This window comes from Akebia trifoliata, chromosome 13 (genome assembly GCF_017979445.1).
Source record: "Akebia trifoliata isolate Shusen 1 chromosome 13, ASM1797944v1, whole genome shotgun sequence".
Classification (NCBI taxonomy): domain Eukaryota; kingdom Viridiplantae; phylum Streptophyta; class Magnoliopsida; order Ranunculales; family Lardizabalaceae; genus Akebia; species Akebia trifoliata.
Genome location: NC_141387.1, coordinates 6,829,052 through 6,846,738, shown reverse-complemented (window position 1 = coordinate 6,846,738; position 17,687 = coordinate 6,829,052). Strand labels below are relative to the sequence as shown.

At 34.9% G+C, this 17,687-nt stretch overlaps 1 protein-coding gene and 2 pseudogenes across 1 annotated transcript; 1 reads left to right on the top strand and 2 right to left on the bottom strand.

Annotated features, from left to right (window-relative positions):
• Nucleotides 1-6,962: 6,962 nt before the first annotated feature.
• Nucleotides 6,963-13,577, top strand: LOC147387614 (putative protein phosphatase 2C 39). Its single transcript, XM_086420644.1, has 5 exons — nt 6,963-7,122; nt 9,634-9,885; nt 10,409-10,685; nt 12,744-12,898; nt 13,218-13,577. The coding sequence occupies exons 1-5, from the start codon at nt 7,090-7,092 to the stop codon at nt 13,353-13,355; spliced, it is 855 nt and encodes a 284-aa protein (XP_086276770.1). The 5' UTR covers nt 6,963-7,089; the 3' UTR covers nt 13,356-13,577.
• Nucleotides 13,578-14,900: 1,323 nt separating this feature from the next.
• Nucleotides 14,901-16,135, bottom strand: LOC147387613 (G-type lectin S-receptor-like serine/threonine-protein kinase At2g19130 pseudogene; annotated as a pseudogene).
• On the bottom strand, nt 16,134-17,297 carry LOC147387612 (G-type lectin S-receptor-like serine/threonine-protein kinase At2g19130 pseudogene; annotated as a pseudogene).
• Between the last annotated feature and the right edge of the window lie 390 nt (nt 17,298-17,687).

The following is a 17,687-nucleotide window of genomic DNA, read 5'->3' as shown; positions in this document are numbered from 1 at the left end:
GGCAATAAACATGTTGATAGAACTATGGTAAAATATATATTGATGTTGAGTTGTAAAATTAGAAAAGACACTTGAATTAATAGAAGAGATGACTCCAGATTAGAACCGAATGGAGGAAAGATTCTTCCAGTCGATCTTAATCAATTGGGATAAGGCTTCGACGATGTTATTCTAAGCCAAAATTTAATTTCGAACACATTTTAACGTCGTGTGATAGACTGTCAATAGCAAAGTAAATCATAGTAAACCAAATCAAACAAACCAATGCCTATGATAACTAACCTCATACATTTGGATCATACTCAAGACCCATCTTATTTCATCGATGGTTCAAGTTATGACATTCTCTATGGCTCTACACAATAATTGGAAAAACCTTCGACTGGACCATAAAGTTATGTTTGGATTGAGAGAAGTGGAGAGATGATAAACTCATTAAGAGAAGATAAGAGAAGAGAAACTAAATTTCTCTCCACCATGTTTGGATTGAGAGGAGAGAACTTGAGATAACTTTGGAATTTTAAAATATCTTAGAAGAGATCTAGGGGTAGAGTTGGCATTATAAAATATTTTAAAAGGGTTTCTCTCCTCTTCTCTCTATTTTTGAAGAGAAAGAAAATCCACTTTTCTTTTTTTCTCTCCAATTCTTTTATCTTCTTTTCCCACTTTACAATCTAAACAAGAGAAATGCAGATAAACTCATTTATTAATTGGAGAGAAGACATGACAACAACATTGAGTTTTTTTCTCTCCAAAAAGTGGAGTGGTTTGGATAGAAATAGAGAAACTCTTTTAAAAATATTTTATAATTTTAATTATACCCACAGATCTCTTTTAAGACATTTTACAATTTCAAAATTGTCCCAATTTCCCTCTTGTGAATCCAAATATGGAAGAGAGAATCTGAGTTTCTCTTGTCTTCTCTTCTCTAGCTGTGTTTGGATTGAGAAAAATGGAGAGAAGAGAAGAGAAAATAATTGAGTTTCTCTCCATTTCTCTTGTTTGGATCGTTAAGTGGAGAGAGAAGAGGAGAGAAAAAAAAAATGAGTTTCTTTGTCCCCAAAAGTGGAGAGAAGAGGAGAGAATGGAGAGAAACCCTTTTAAAATATTTTATAATTTCAACTCTGTCTTTAGATCTTTTTAAAGATATTTTAAAATTTCAAAGTTGTTTCAAATTCTTTTCTGTCAATACAAACATGGTGGAGAGAAATTAAGTTTTTCTTTTCTTTCCTTCCCTTGTGTTCTCTTCTATTAATGTGTTTCCCATCCCTCCACTTCTCTCAACCCAAATAAAGTGTAAATTGCCAACTTTGAGCAAATTCATATGGTTAAATGTATTTTTTTTTTCTTAACGAGTATCTTTATGTCAAAATGGGTGGCTGTTTTTTATTTAACAACTTAGCACCTAATTTTATAAACAGCAAATCCAGGTTCCCAAGAGAGTGTGCTACATGGTGTGCAAATGGAACTCAAAGGTGGTGTGCAACACAACTCCTAGGAGTACAGAATCCTCGCTCTGAAACAAAAAACAAAGGTACTCCTTCATTAAAATTTCCCACGTAAAGCAAGAAGTGCTTTGCAATGATGGAATCCACACAGTTACCTTTGGGTTTGATAATGAGTTTCTTCAATTAAGTACATTGGATCCCTCAAAATTTTCCTTACATATAATTTATTTAAACAAAAGTTTGCCGACATGTAACTTATCAAATGTAGGGATGAGATGGAAAAAAATTCTTATTTTTTTCTTATGAAAACGAATCATTAAGAAACTCTACCAAGATAAACTATGCTTTTTCTGCCATCTCAACCATATGTTTGATGTACGATTTCCCCCGAACACTAAATTCAAGGAGTTAGGACCTCAAGAGTGACCAACAATCATAAGCGATACACGAGAAGAACAATTCTCGATCCATCACTGTGAGGATTATCCCTAATAGTCTCAAATCACCAACAGATAGAGAAGACAGATCCTACTAAATGCGGACGAGATAAGAGTGGTACGTGCGTCAAAATTCAAGTTTGACATAAAAGTGACATGAGTCTTAAGTAAGCGAACGAACCCTATAATTAAAAAGAAATGAACAAACCATGCTGAGTGCAAGTCATGAAATATGCAACCTAGTCTGGCAAATCATGATCCATCAAGATTGTTAGTATTCTAATAGGCTATGAAAACAATGCTAAATAAACCCGTGGCTATAAAGGGAGTGTACAGACACGAAGGAAGATGATGATCATTTTATCTAAAAATTGGCCTTGTAGCTCAAGAATTATTTATTGAATTGATTGTTGAAACATATTTGTCAATACATATATATAGGTCCCATTCAATGGCCAAAAGTTTGGCAAACACTTTTTCAAAACATGGGTTAGAGGTCTTGGAATGGGCTGATTTTTGGTGAGGATGATCTCTACGGTGAGGAGATCATCATCACCAAAAATCAGCTCATTCCAAAACTTCTAGCCCTAGTTTACAAGTTGAAAAATCGTGAACCATCTATTTTTTGTAAATCATTTTTGATGGGGTTAGAAGTTTTGGAATGGGCTAATTTTTGGTGATGATGATCTCCTCACCGTAGAGATCATCCTCACCAAAAATCAGCCCATTCCAAGACCTCTAACCCATGTTTTGAAAAATGTGTTTGCCAAACTGTCAAACTGTTGGCCATTGAACGCTACCCATATAAATATATATGGGTCCCGTTCGGCACCCTAAGTTTTACCATACACTTTAACAAACGTGTTTTGTCCTACATGGGTTAGAAGTTTCGGAATGGGCTGATTTTTGGTGAGGATGGGCTGATTTTTGGTGAGGATGATCTCTATGGTGAGGAGATCATCCTCACCAAAAATCAGCTCATTCCAAAACTTCTAACCCCATCAAAAATGGTTTACAAAAAATGGACGGTCCACGATTTTTCAACTTGTAAACATGGGGTTAAACATTTCGGAATGGGCTGATTTTTGGTGAGGATGATCTCTATGATTAGAGATCATCCTCACCAAAAATCAGCCCATTCCAAAACTTCTAACCCATGTAGGACAAAAAACGTTTGTTAAAGTGTAGGGTAAAACTTAGGGTGCTGAACATTTCCCTATATATATATATAGTGGGTGGTTTAAGGGCCATATGTAAAAACATATGAAAAAACAATGATTTTTTAAAATATGGGTTAGAGGTTTTGGATTGAGCTGATTTTTTGCAAAGATGGTCACTATGATGAGAAGATCATCCTCACAAAAAATCAGTTTAATCAGAAACTTCTAAATCCATCAAAAGTGATTTACAAATTAGTGATAAAAATTGGCAAATAATCGACGGTCCACATTCTAAATCACTTTTAATGGGGTTATAAGTTTCAGATTGGATTGATTTTTTTTTCGGATGATCTTCCCATCATAGAGATCATCATCACAAAAAATCAGCTCAATCCGAAATTTCTAACCCATATTATTATTAATTTTGATGACAAGGGTGTCTGGACCCATAGGCCTGACTAGTTGGGGAGAGGCAATTGACCTCTTAGAGCACCATATCTCGCCCAAATCCCCTAGATATATAAAATACCCAACAAAACACATATACTAGGAAAGCCGGGATGAATCCTTGTAGGTGACCAACAAGGGGATAAAAGTAGAAAAAATAATAAAGTTGAAGAGATATTATAGAAAAAACTTTAAAGTTAAGGGGGAAAAAAAAGAAAAATAATAAACTTGGAGAGGTATTATTAAAAAAAAAGAGGAGAAAAGGAAAGACAATAAAGTGGGTTAAAAGAATTTAAAAAAAAATGATATTAAAAGTAGATTAGTATTATTAAAAAAATGAGGTAAAAAAGGAAAGATAATAAAATAGGTAGTGTGGATCTCACTGCACTGTAACTAGAGTGAGATATTTATCCCTCGCAAATTATAGTAAAATGAGATCTACAATTGTATTATATATATATAGGGGAATGCTAACGTCTAAGATCTCCTTGAGACGTTAGCATTCTCCACTACATTTACTTTCTAGTCATACACGTACTTATTTTGATTTTTAGTGAAAAAATAAAAGTATGTTAGTCTTTTACATAATAAATGTTAAGAGCATAATAAATATTTTTTATTTAATTTTATTCTTTGTTTAAAGTAAATGTTTTGATTGCATAATAAATATATTTATTATATAAAAGACCAATATGATCTTTTTTTTTTTCATTAAAAATAAAATAAACAAGAGTATTATTAAAAAGTGAATGTGATGAAAAATGTTAATGTCCCCATAAAGTCTTGGACATTAGCATCCCCCCCCCCAAACACAAACACACCCAAAAACCCCCACCCACCATACAATATCAAATTAGAATCTAAGTTGATAAATCTTTTTCCAATTTTATTTTACCCTCATTTTTTTGGGATTAGTCATGGGAATGTATATATATATATATAGGGTCCCGTTCAATGGCCAACAGTTTGGCAAACATTTTGGCAAACACTTTTTCAAAACATGGGTTAGAGGTCTTGGAATGGGCTGATTTTTGGTGAGGATGATCTCTACGGTGAGGAGATCATCCTCACCAAAAATCAGCCCATTCCAAAACTTCTAACCCCAGTTTACAAGTTGAAAAATTGTGAACCATCCATTTTTTGTAAATCATTTTTGATGGGGTTAGAAGTTTTGGAATGGGCTGATTTTTGGTGATGATGATCTCCTCACCATAGAGATCATCCTCACCAAAAATCAGCCCATTACAAGACCTCTAACCCATGTTTTGAAAAATGTGTTTGCCAAACTGTTGGCCATTGAACGCTACCCATATATATATATACATTGCATTATATTTTATACACCAAATCCAGAAGTTTTAATGAGAGATATGTAATTAATAAATAGTTCTGAGATTATTCCAAAAAATTATGGTAAAATTGACAACTACATGGGAAAAAATTAATAGATATTTCATCATTATCATTCTCAAAGTCTTATCTCAAATATTTGAGATCGGCTAAGCGAATCTTGTTCCTCTATTCTACTTTGTTCAAATATAAGTTTTTTCCTATTAGAGGAGTATCTTTGTTTTTATTATATTCATTCATGTCCTTTTCCATCTTCAATTTGAATATTTCTTATTCTCTGGATTGTCGCCATTTTTGTCCTCCCTAGGATAATGACACATGCCCCCAGATTTGATGGTCATTCCACGTGGTAAGACCGGCCCCAAGCATGTGTGTACATGTTGGACCAAGGTAACCTGTTGATAGACATTTCCAACACGGAAGTCTCGGAACGCTTCTTGCATTGACGACAAATGAACATATCTTCAAACAAGCATATGAGTACTGCAACCCTTACTTGATTCTTGAGCTCGGACATTTCCTTTAACCCGATCAAAATTATAAAATTTGATATCTTCATTGATGTGAACTCGAACGATAGGAAACCTCATATAGCAAACTTCAATTAGTTCTGTCTAATCTAAGCAAATATAATATGACAAAATTTAAGATGATCCGACCTCTCTTTTTCAACTATGATCTTTGTATTAAATGTGATACCCTTTTTTATTAAGTAAAAGGGATTGAGACACTACTAATTCAACTCAAGACGTACTCACAATTTACAAGGATCAGGGGATTGAATCCTAATCATTCATCTGGCCAACATAGTGATTGCCCACCTATCACTTGGACCAATTGTCTTGTGACTCCAGTCCTGGAACTGTCTATAAAAACCTTTCTCAAAGAATAAGAGAGGGTTTACAAATGACCAATCTACACTCACAATGAAGAATTCAGAATACACCAATGTTCATCATCTTCTCAACTTTCTCACTTTGCAAATTACTTCTTTTTTTTTTTTTCCTTTTGTTTTTCACTGTTTATTACTAACTTAATCTTTGGAGTACCTTTGACATACACCACACCAGTATCTGTCCTTCCATCCTTCTCCTTGCAATATCATCCAGAGAACAAACTTGAAGGGACAATGTTAACATGATCACCCATTGAAGATCGACGATAGTTAAAGCCTTTTCAACCTTTAGATCAAGCCTAGCACATCATTGTCCTTCGACATCAATCTCGAGGAGTGGGATCCTTAGAAAAGCCTCCACAAGGATTATAATCAATCATTGAATAAATTCAAATTATCTTAATCTACTTTCTCTTACTTTGTCGCCTACCAATGCTATTTCTACATTTGTTTCAAATACGTGTTTAGAAAATATCCTCATGTCTACTACACTCAATTCATTGACATTTTTTTTTTCTTGGCCACCTAACATGTTCTATAGAAAATAAGAGAATAATTTACATGTGCTTTATCTGATGAATTATTCGAGAATTTGAGATAAGTTTTAGATTTCGATCTCGTTTCGAAATCCTATAGACGTTGATAGATACATGACACGACCCAAAATCCATCAGATCGCATAAAAGATAAAAGAGATAGCTTTTGTCAAAGTAATATAATCAAATGTGATATAAAGTAAGGCAATTGGTCAAAAAAATACTTAAAAACTAATTGGACAATGAAATAATTGATCTGATCTTAAACAACATTTAATTACAAAATAAACCAATCCATGTAACCAAACAACCTGGATCACAACCCGAATCATGAGTTCATCTACCTTTCTTCCACGTGGCAATTTGATTGATCGACAGACCAACACTAAAAAAAAAGGTCATTGAAGACCTCACAACAAATTTTCACGTGGCATACTTTAAAAACCCACTGCCCTTTTACTTTTGTACTACGGTTCTACATTATTGAACCAAAGAAACAATATTATAAACCAACGGATGAGATTCATCCATCAAGTTTTCGTGGTTTTGATGACACCAGTATGTGGTGGGCCCAAAGTGTGTAGTACAAGATCTGCATCAGATCACGTTAGAATAAGTGGCAATTTTAGTAATTTTTATTGATGGAGTCAAAAGTCGTCGTGACGATAAACGCGTTTTGTACAGAACGCGCATACTTTAAAGAGGAGGGAGCGTCAACTTGTTCAAGCCCACCAATATAAACTAAGTCTCTCTTTCCATCTCTCTCTCTCTCTCTTGTTTTCGTTGGCTGTTAGAAATTGAAGAAAAGCTTCAACCATGACAGGAAGAGAAATCCTTAACAAGATGAAGGTACTTTTTATTATAATTTTTTATTTTTGTTTCTCTGTTGTTGATTCTTTTATTATAATTTTAAGAAAATTGGGTGTTTTTTGGTTTCTGAGCTTAAGCTTTGATCTAGATTCAAATAGTTTTTATGACTATGGGGTCATCTTAATAGTCAAATGTGATTATTTTCAGGAGATGGGTGTTGTTTTTTGTTTAATTTTGATTTGTAATTTCACCTCGTTTTCGTTAGAGTTAAAAAAAGGGTATTTTAGAAATACTCCCTGTTAAATTGGGGATATTAGGTTTACCCCACCGTTTACCAGAAGTCAACATTGCGTTTTGTAAATGATTTAACGGTGCAATTATAATTGTGATTTTTTTTTTTCAAAATGTTCTTTAAATGCTTAAATTATTAAATCAAAATTTGGAAGAAGAAAAAAACCAGAATTTCAAGATTAAATCATCAAGAAAAAGCAACCTTTGACTAACGGTCAACGTTCTAAATCTAATCCCCAATTTTACAAGGGGTGAATCTAATATCACCAATTTAACAGGGGGTGTTTCTAAAATACCCAAAAAACTATGGGTTCAGCTTGTAATGTGTTTGGAATCTGTGGATGAAATGGGTTGGAACTTGGAAGAAATCTATCAGGAAATTAGAATCTCTTGAAGTAAAGTGGGTAAATGTTAATTTCTTGGTCAACGGTAGATGTACAGTGTTCAATAAGGAATTTTTTGGTACTCAGTTGAAAGTGTCTTTTAGGGTTCACATTCTCTAGATCTTGCTTGTGTGTGTGTGTGTGTGTGTTGGGGGGGGGGGGGGAATAGGGGATAAATTATGGGCTAATTAATTGAGGTCATTAGAGTGTTATAGCCTTATAGTGGGGTTCAGCTTTATGTGTGTGTTTTTCGCTTATCTTGATGGCTTCATTGCCTCTTAAGAAGATACGAACATCGATATTCGATATAGATAATCAATTAATTGGATGATTCAAAGTGTATAAAAAAATGAGTGTTGACGGTTAAAGAATAAGATCAATGCATAACAAGAAAAACAGTCCAAAGAGTGTGTCACGCACCTTGAAGGGTTGGCATATGGCTTGGTAACAAACCACCTCAATGGCACTAAGCATAACCAATATCAAGATCTTAGAGATGATGAGGTGATTGTAGGTTTGGCAATCAATCAAGAAGTGCATGCCTAAGTACGGGGCGTCAACCTGCTCTAGGATTGTTAGTGTGGTTTAAGGCGAGAGGTTGAAGTTGTGTAGTCTAAAGGTGGCACCTTGACAACTGACTTTCTTTTTCCAAATTGTTGTAACAACATGATTACGAGATTGTATAGTGTAGGCATTGGGAATTTTAAAGGTTGACACTTAGTTTTGACATGGGTTGTATCATCATTCCATTAATGACCACCAACTGCGCTAATGGATCATATTCTTCTACATAGCCTGTAGAAGGGCCTTGAAGGAGAAAAAAAAAATTTGGATCTAAAAGAGAACATATCTGTACCATTATGATGGTCCTCTACTTTCTCTCCTCCAAGTTGCCTCTTCTCTCCACCTCACCCAACTAGACTCTTGCTTTCCCCCTAGACTGAAAGTGTCCATAAACAACCATTTTCTTACCCCTAGGTATCAATGTACCATCTTGAGGGGTGTATTGTGGTAGCTATGCATCTGAGGTTGTTTACACTTATATATATAGGGTAGATAGTAAGATAATCAATTTAATTATTTACTCCAACTTATAATCCTATTTAGTTGTGGATCGTGATCACTAAATTCTTATGAGATGTTACCTCTTTCCTATTGATTGGTTTTTTTTTTTGCTTTCTCTTCAAACTTCTTCAATCATTAATAATAGACAGTGGAACATGACCACATGCATGTTACCCCTAGAAAAGTCTTGTTTTTTTATTTTTTATGTGGAGTTACCAATAAATGCATTCAACCCAAAAGGCAATATGCAGGTGCCAGCTTGCTTAGTTGGTAAAGTCTTTGGGTGATGATACCAGAGACCTGGGTTCAAATCCCACCATCACCGAGTTACTGAATTCATTAAAAACAGGCTTACCGATTTATAAAAAAAAACCCAAAAGGCAATATTTTGTGGAGATTCCTCGCATTGGCAGTTTCATGGTCTGTATCAAAAGAGAAAATTATCAGATATTTTATAACAAGGAATGTACTGTGGAGGCCATCGCTATGGCTTAAAATAAATAGGCTGCTTGTGTACGAAAGGTCTGACATCCTCCCAATTTTGAGGGGCCTTCAATTTTGATGATTTTGCATCCAGACAGAACGAGTTGGATCCCTTTTTTTTTTTTTTTTGGGTGGGGGTGGGTGGGGGGGCTGTAGTGCGGAACTCACTCACTAGCCCTGTTCTTCATATTTTACTTTTTCTACATTAACCCTTTGGGCCTATATTCTTTATGAGTTGATTTTACCAAGGTAAATATATTTTCATGCTTAAACCAGAGAGGCATCTCCTCATTGGTAGTAATTACTGAGTTGACATATTTTCTTGTAGGTAAAAGTTGGCCTTGGTGCGTCCGCATCTGACACAGGGAAAGGCAAGTGCAAGGTGTCAGGCAGGCAAATAACGCATGGTTTTAACTTGATCAAAGGAAAATCTAATCATGCCATGGAAGATTATGTTGTTGCTCAATTCAAACAAGTACACGACAAGGAATTGGGTTTATTCGCAATATTTGATGGCCATTTGGGTCATGATGTCCCCGATTACTTGCAGTCTCATCTGTTTGACAATATTTTGAATGAGGTAACATGTGTTCTATGGGCATCTTTTGTTGTGCTTATTTCTTTTCTTAATGGCTCTTTGTTTTTGTTTGAGAGTTGCTATTGGCACGCCAACTTTTACTTATTACACCTCCAATTTCTTAAATTATTTATCACACCCCAATTAAAGATTAAAGCACACTCTTCAAACATTACAAAGGTTTGGCTCAAATTATAATCTCAACATTACAAAACATTGTAACACTCGTTCAAACAATTTCAATAATTGTTTACAATTATGATTGGGCTCAAATAAAATCCTAAACCAAAAAAAAAAAAAAAAATCTAACAAAAAAACAAAGAGCATCTATTGGCACCCCAACTTTTACTTATTTTCAACCATTCACTTGTTTTCTTTATTTTTAATCGGGGTGTAATAAGTAAAAGTTGGGGTGCCAATAGCACCTTATTATTATTATTTTTTATCTCTCTCTTGAGATCAATCCCGATCTCGATTTCAAGAAGATGCCATGACTTCTCACTATCTTTTCTCTTACTGCAAGCAGCCTGACTTCTTGAAAGAAACGGAGAATGCGGTCAAGAGAGCATACCATAAAACTGATACTAAAATTTTGGAGAAAGGAGTTGAATTAGGAAGAGGAGGTTCAACTGCAGTTACTGCAATATTAATTGATGGGCAGAAGTTGGTAGTAGCTAATGTCGGAGATTCTCGAGCTGTTATATGCAAGAATGGTGTAGCCAAACAGCTATCTGTTGATCATGAGCCAAGCAGGGAAAGGCAAAACATCGAGAGCAGAGGTGGTTTTGTATCAAATCTTCCAGGTAACCATATCTTCTTTATTAACTAAGTCTACCTACCTCTCTTAGCCCTCTCTGAATCACCACCCCCATCTATTTTTCTCTTGGAAAGTATTAAATTTTGGTTTCAATCATTATTTCTATGAGCCTAGAAATGGAATTCTTTCGTACAATATTTAGTACAAAGTTCCATGAAAATGATGAAAATAATGCAAATATTGAAGAAATTCAATAAACTTGTTGGAAATGATTAAAAACATACTTGAAAACACATTCACAAGTCATTATACTACAACAAAATATGAGAGTGTTAAAATAAAGATTGGTAGCATTCTGCTACATGTTTCCATGCGTGTTTTGAAAGTTCAACCAAAACAACTTTGTTATACAATTTATTTTATTTGTTGGCTAGCAGGTTAGTGCTTAGTAATTAGTAGGTGAAGGTGGGTTTTGAACCCAGATCATGGTATCAACACTCACAAACTTTAACCAACTTAACAAGCTAGCACCTTCAAATAACGAAACAACTATGTTCTACATACAAATGAGAATGTTAATGTCACAACCGAACAAACTTCAAAATGCTATCCATGATCACACAGTATCAGAATCCCATCTTCACCTGTATACATTTATATAAGAAATGAATAAATTCACACGTTATTATTATTATTATTATTTTTAAATGTATGAATAAATAAATAATTTATCTAACTATTTAGTTATTAGAACATATGATTGTATTTGCATGCTATATACATGTGTTAATATGTTTTAATACATCAGATAGGATGACATCATAATTCATTTCTACAAATTACTTATAAAAAAAAAAATTCATTTCTACTAATGGATGCATAGCTATGCAACTTACATGTAGAATTTATGGTTATTGCTATTTGCTAAATTTTATCAATTATTATGGGATAATTCTTTCAAAAAAGAGTATTTCAGTCAAATTTTATTGTTTATCAAATATTTCCCCCAAAATAGTGCATTTTTATTTTTGAAATCTGATTATTTCAACTGAAATTTACTATTTCTTGAAATATGTTTGCAAAATACTAGCGATTTCCATCAAAATACATACAAAAGAAATTATTAGTTAAATTTCATGTCGAGCCTTGTGGAAATGGAAATATATTCAGCATATTTCATTAAAAAATATTGAAATTTAATACTATATCTCTTCTGTCACATGCATGAAGAAATTAGGACACTAAATTGGATGAAGTTGTTATACCAAAAGATGTAATAAGGGTCAGTTTGGGTAATGAAAGATTCTTAAGTTTCTTCGACTACCCTTTAGTAACATATCTCTTCTGATATGGCTTCCTGTTTTATGAGTTGGTTGTTTCAGATTTCAATGGAATGACATAGCCTAACCTATTTCTGCCACCAGCCCACCACCACTAGCCAGATTTTGTGCTGATTATCTTTTAATAGAAACCTAGGTTACGTTTGGCGCACCATGACAAAAGTACTTTTCAGAGTCAAATTATTGTTTGATACACACTCGGTTTCCAGATTCCCATAGAAGCTAGAAGCCAACAACGGTCCAGAAGTTGAAGCTGGCCTTATCTGCTTTTGGCTTCTGAATTTTGTGTTATCTGGACAGGACACAAATTACATTTTTTTTTTAATGAAAAAATTGCCCCATTTTTTAGCTAATGACTAAAATAGCCCTTAATGTGTCCTGGGGTTAACTCCTTTTTTTAAGGTTATCATCAATCAAACACAACCTAGAATGTAGAAGCTGCTTTTCATCAAACACCCCACACCTTCTGGAAGCACTTGTAGACCACCCCCCCCCCCCCCAAAAAAAAAAAAAAAAAAAAAAAAGTATTGCTAAACACCGTCACCAAAGAATCTATTTCTCAACTGCAGTTTTTATAAAAATGATCCATTTAGAAGCACTTCTATTGAAAGTAGAGCTACTTGAAACAAGCCTCTAGTCTTTTTCATCTGTTGCAAAATGAGAAAAAAGTAATCAAGGCCAACAAAACAGAAATTCTCTTTTGGCTTGCCCCAAGTGGGCTATTATTTTTATTCTTGTATTAATCTCCATTGCTATGTGTTCAGGTGACGTCCCACGAGTTGATGGGCAACTTGCAGTGGCAAGAGCGTTTGGCGATAGAAGCTTGAAGGGTCATCTTAGTTCTGAGCCAGATGTGGCAGTCGAGATAATAGACGACGATACTGAGTTTTTCATATTAGCAAGTGATGGGTTATGGGCGGTTCGTCTTCTTCCATTAAATCACGTTGTTGCCTTTTATTTAAAGAGATTTTACTGTCACACAAACTTTTGCTAATGCCACCCCAACTCATATATAAATCAACGAAGAATTAGCACACATCTTGGGGTGGCATTAGTAAAATTTGGTGTGGCAATAGAAGCTCTCTTTATTTAAACTTACCTTGAAATCATACAATATTACTTTGTGAGAAATAAAAACACCAAAAACTGACCTAGATCCTTTTTTCCTGTTTTTTTTTCTTAATATATTCGGAATGAGACCGAATCATGATTTACGATTCTCTCTTAATCTTGAGCAGGTCATGTCAAACAAAGAGGCGGTAGATGCTATAAGAAGCACAAAGGATTCTCATTTGGCCGCCAAGCTGCTGACCGAGGAAGCCCTCAGTAGGAAAAGCAAGGATGACATCTCCTGTATAGTAGTAAGGTTTCACTGATCCTTTATTTGGTTGTTTTTAAGCTCTTTGTTGGAACAACTTGTATACAAATGTTGTGTGTACATGTAATTCTAGTAATAAAAATGAATTCTAAGTCTTTCTTTAGTGTTTTGAGGTGAAAAGGATTTTATGTCTTTGTTTTGCTTTTTATCATGTATAATTAGTATTCAAGGCAATTGGTTGATTTAATAAACCAGAATTGAAGACATAGTGTTGTGTTTATATTGATGCATGTTGTAATTAATTTGAGGGCTTAATGGTCATTTAGAGTTGGCCAATTGATGGACCACGTCTATGGATTCTATTGGAGGGTCAGATGAGGATGATGTCTGGCTCGATCGACTTCTATTGAAAATGATTTATTTGTATGGTACTTGTGTTTCATATAGCCAACTAAGAGAAAGTGGACGACGGAGATTGTTTGGGCATGTTTAAACCATAGAGCTGTTTTTGGCACAACCCAACTCTTACTTATTACACCCAAATTAAAAATAAAGAAAATAAGTGAATGTTGAGAATAAGTAAAAGTTGGGGTGGCAATAGAAGTTCTCTCTCTCTCGCTCTCTCTCTCTTCTTTTTTGTCTTGCTAGACTTGTATTTTTGGGTTTAGGATTTTGTAAAAAAATGCTCAAATTGTTTGAACGAGATGTTCGAAGTGTGTGTTTTAATCTTTCTAACGAAGTTGCTGCTAGGTTATTAGATCTCAAGATATAGAGGTATTGAAGAAAGGAGAAGAGAAGAGAAGGGAAAAAAACATCAAGATTCTAAGAATCCAAGAGGGGGTTTATGGATCCTCTAAGACTTTGATACTAAGAAGAATTGTAGAAAAGTAATTGTCAAGTCTCAATTTGAGAGTTTGACGGGAATGTATGATGATAAAAGAGTCAAATGACAATAACAACAACAACAACAAAAAAAACCTGTACAAGTAAGAAATAAAAGAATAAAAGTTATTACAAAACAACTAGAACTAAAATAACACAAAATTATTTCCAATACATTGGACCAAAAAAATGTCTATTTTCCATTGTTGACTTTGAAGTCTCCAAATAAGTAGATCTGTTTCAGATAGAATTAATGAAGGATGAAGATTGACCTCAGATTTTGGAGTTAAGCTTTGATGTTGATTTGGATTTTGCAGTCAACCTAAGTCCTGCAACTTTTTATAATGGACCTTGCCTCATGGTTTGGTGAAGGACAATGATTTTTCAGTCCTCTATGGATTGCCATTTTGGCACCAAACATTAAGAAGACCAAAAAAATAAAAAATAAGTGAACACTCGTTGGATCAGAAAATGGCAGTTACAACTTTTCTTTAAAATCATTTTCAAAACTTATTCTCTTTTTTTTATAGAAAATAATAAACAAATATTTTTATAAAAAAGTTCAGGATATTACGATAAGCAAAATTCGATATGTCAAATTTGCTATTAATGTCGATCTGTGGCTCCTATCTGTGTAGGCTTGAGCTTGTGTCGGATTGTGTCATAATATCCCTATACTTATAGAGAAGTTCTAATACAAACAAAACTTTAAATAGGTCGAGCAATAAGGGAAGTTCAAAGCGACGATAATCTCTGTGATTCGTTCGAAACAAAGCTCAATCACAACAAATTATAATATTACCTGTATTACAAATACCAATATTATTACCCACGTAGTATACATCTCAAGTGTGCCATGATGGGAATCTTTAGAGCGAGCCTCTCCTGCACCTGTTATGTTTATGAAATCCAACCAATACATATCTTTCCATATCTACCAACAAAAGAAACCAAACATACTGAGAGAGCTGCTATTGCCACGCCAACTTTTGCAAACGCCACCTAAGATGTGCACTACTTCTCTGTGGCAATAGAATCTCACTAAATTTAACATACAGATTAGTGTACCATCTTTACAACTTGAAACTCACCAAGAGGAAGTATCTTTGGCCATAGAGGTTGAGGAGGATGACTCAAGCACTTCGTTTACCACCGACTTGTCCACAATTGCTTGGAAAAATTCAGGGATGGGAGGAATACCCACCTCTAGGACTCTGAATGACATGTCCCATTGTCGACCTATCCTTCTCATCATTTTGAATACACCAACATGCAACCCTGCAAACTCAAGTTAGCTCTTCAATGTCAGCGTTACCTTCCAACCTTTGATGCAACAACTTCTTCTCCATTGTGTACTTTACTCACAACCATAATAAGAAAGTAATCGACCATCTCATCCTTAGACATGTCAAGGTTTCTCTGACCTGATATAATTTCGAAAGGCGTCATTCTGTAACTGTAAACATCAGCTTTGGTGTGACAGCTACGCCCGAAATCCATTCTGGTGCAAGATAGCCCTGCGTTCCTTTCATGGATGTCAAGACCCGACTGAAATCCCTGCCAAAGAGCTTTGCTACCCCAAAGTCCACAACCTTAGGACTGAACCCAGCATCCAACAGCATGTTTTTCCTGTTTGATGTCACAATGTATAATGCAATCTCTGCACTTCTCATGTAGATAGGACAATCCTCAAGCCGTCCAGAGTGCAATCTGGTATCTTGTTTTCCAGTCTAAGATGTTCGAATCCTTTCGAAACAACCAAGAACCATTTGGCATATAATCATAAACTAGCAACCTTTTACTACCTTTAGCACAAAATCCCCGTAGGCAAACCAGATTTGCATCTTGGATTATTCCAAGGGTGCTCACTTCCATTAGGAATTGTTTCTCTCCTTGTCCGAGGCATTCAAGTGTCTTCACAGCTATGTCAATTGAATCAGAGGGAAATTGCCCAATTCAATTGACATAGCTGTGAAGAAACTTGAATGCCTCGGACAAGGAGAGAAACAATTCCTAATGGAAGTGAGCACCCTTGGAATAATCCAACATGCCAATCTGGTTCGCCTTCGGGGATTTTGTGCCGAAGGTAGTAAAAGGTTGCTAGTTTATGATTATATGCCAAATGGTTCACTAAATTCTTGGTTGTTTTGAAAGGATTTGAACATCTTAGACTGGAAAACAAGATACCAGATTGCATTTAGGACAGCTTGAGGATTGTCCTATCTACATGAGAAGTGCAGAGATTGCATTATACATTGTGACATCACACGACTATCTCTGTTGACTCCAAAATCAATTCCATTGTTGAGTATCCTCCAACCACTTGAAACACTTAAATTGACCCATAAAATCTAGAACACATCTAGAAATAATATTAGTGTCATAAAGAGAATATGTTATATAGGTCTCCCTCTTATTTGTAACAAAGCTGAAATTGTAGATATTGTTTGATCTCATTTGAGGAATTAAGCTGAAAATCTGTCCATTCCACACCCCAGAAGTAAAATATCTTTGAAACCCATCTCTCACTAGAAAAAATTGACTTGTTCCACCAGGATCCATCTCCAAAGAGAAGATCCCACTTCCAGGATCTTTGGAATTTGTCCATGAAATGATGGGTTGTGTTTTATTGGTGAGTTTATTCAAACTAAGCCTTGCACTAGGCAACCATGTATCTGTTGGGTGACCAAAGCTCTGCCATATTACATTGGAGGAGTTCAAGTTCAACCCATCTCTCAAAACTAGATTTCCATTGTTAAGAAGCACTGCTATGGTAGAATTAAGGGGGTATGACATTAAATTTGTTGACCAAAATTGGATTTTGGACTTGTTAAAGAGGACCGACTATATTACCATCTTCTAAGAGTTTAAATTCTGAAGAAGATGAGTCAAAGAGGGGTGTAGATCTGTTAGCCACCCAAACTATAGTTTGGGGTGAAATTTTTTTGTACCAAATAGCTATGTAGTAGTTCTTAGAACAGTTACCTGGTGTGAAGAAACCAAGTTCAAAGATGCCACCTTTGGAGACAATAGTCTGGTTTCCTGAGAGAGATTGGCCAACAGAGATGGTGTCAGCTCCAATGAGAGAGATGGATTTTGAAAGAGAAGAAGAAGAGAATCAGTAGTGAAAAGATAAAGAAGCATGGATTGTTTCTTGTCTCCATCTCTGCAAATGATTGCTCCACAACCAAAAATGCTCTCTATAAGTGTATTTAAAACCAGACCCAGCTGGTGGTTCAACTAGGTCCGCAAGATTTTATGATAAATAAAACAATCCAACCAAATTCAACCATAGTACGACCGCAGTTTGACCAATTTAATACATTTTCAGTCCAATGGACGGTTTGGTATTTAAAACATTGGTCTCTAAAGCAACCCCAAGAGAAATATTAAAAATCACTACCCATAATTTATAATTTATGAACAGTTATGTGTCTATTCAAAGGGTGTGTATGCACTCCAATCATGCTATCCAAAATGATTATATGTATGTATTTTAATATATTTC

Bases quoted from the DNA above. Each gene is read 5' to 3' on its own strand.
- LOC147387614 (XM_086420644.1), top strand. From the start codon at position 7,090: ATGACAGGAAGAGAAATCCTTAACAAGATGAAG. The intron at 7,123-9,633 runs GTACTTTTTATT...ATTTTCTTGTAG, and splicing joins AAATCCTTAACAAGATGAAG to GTAAAAGTTGGCCTTGGTGC. The intron at 10,686-12,743 runs GTAACCATATCT...CTATGTGTTCAG, and splicing joins TTTTGTATCAAATCTTCCAG to GTGACGTCCCACGAGTTGAT.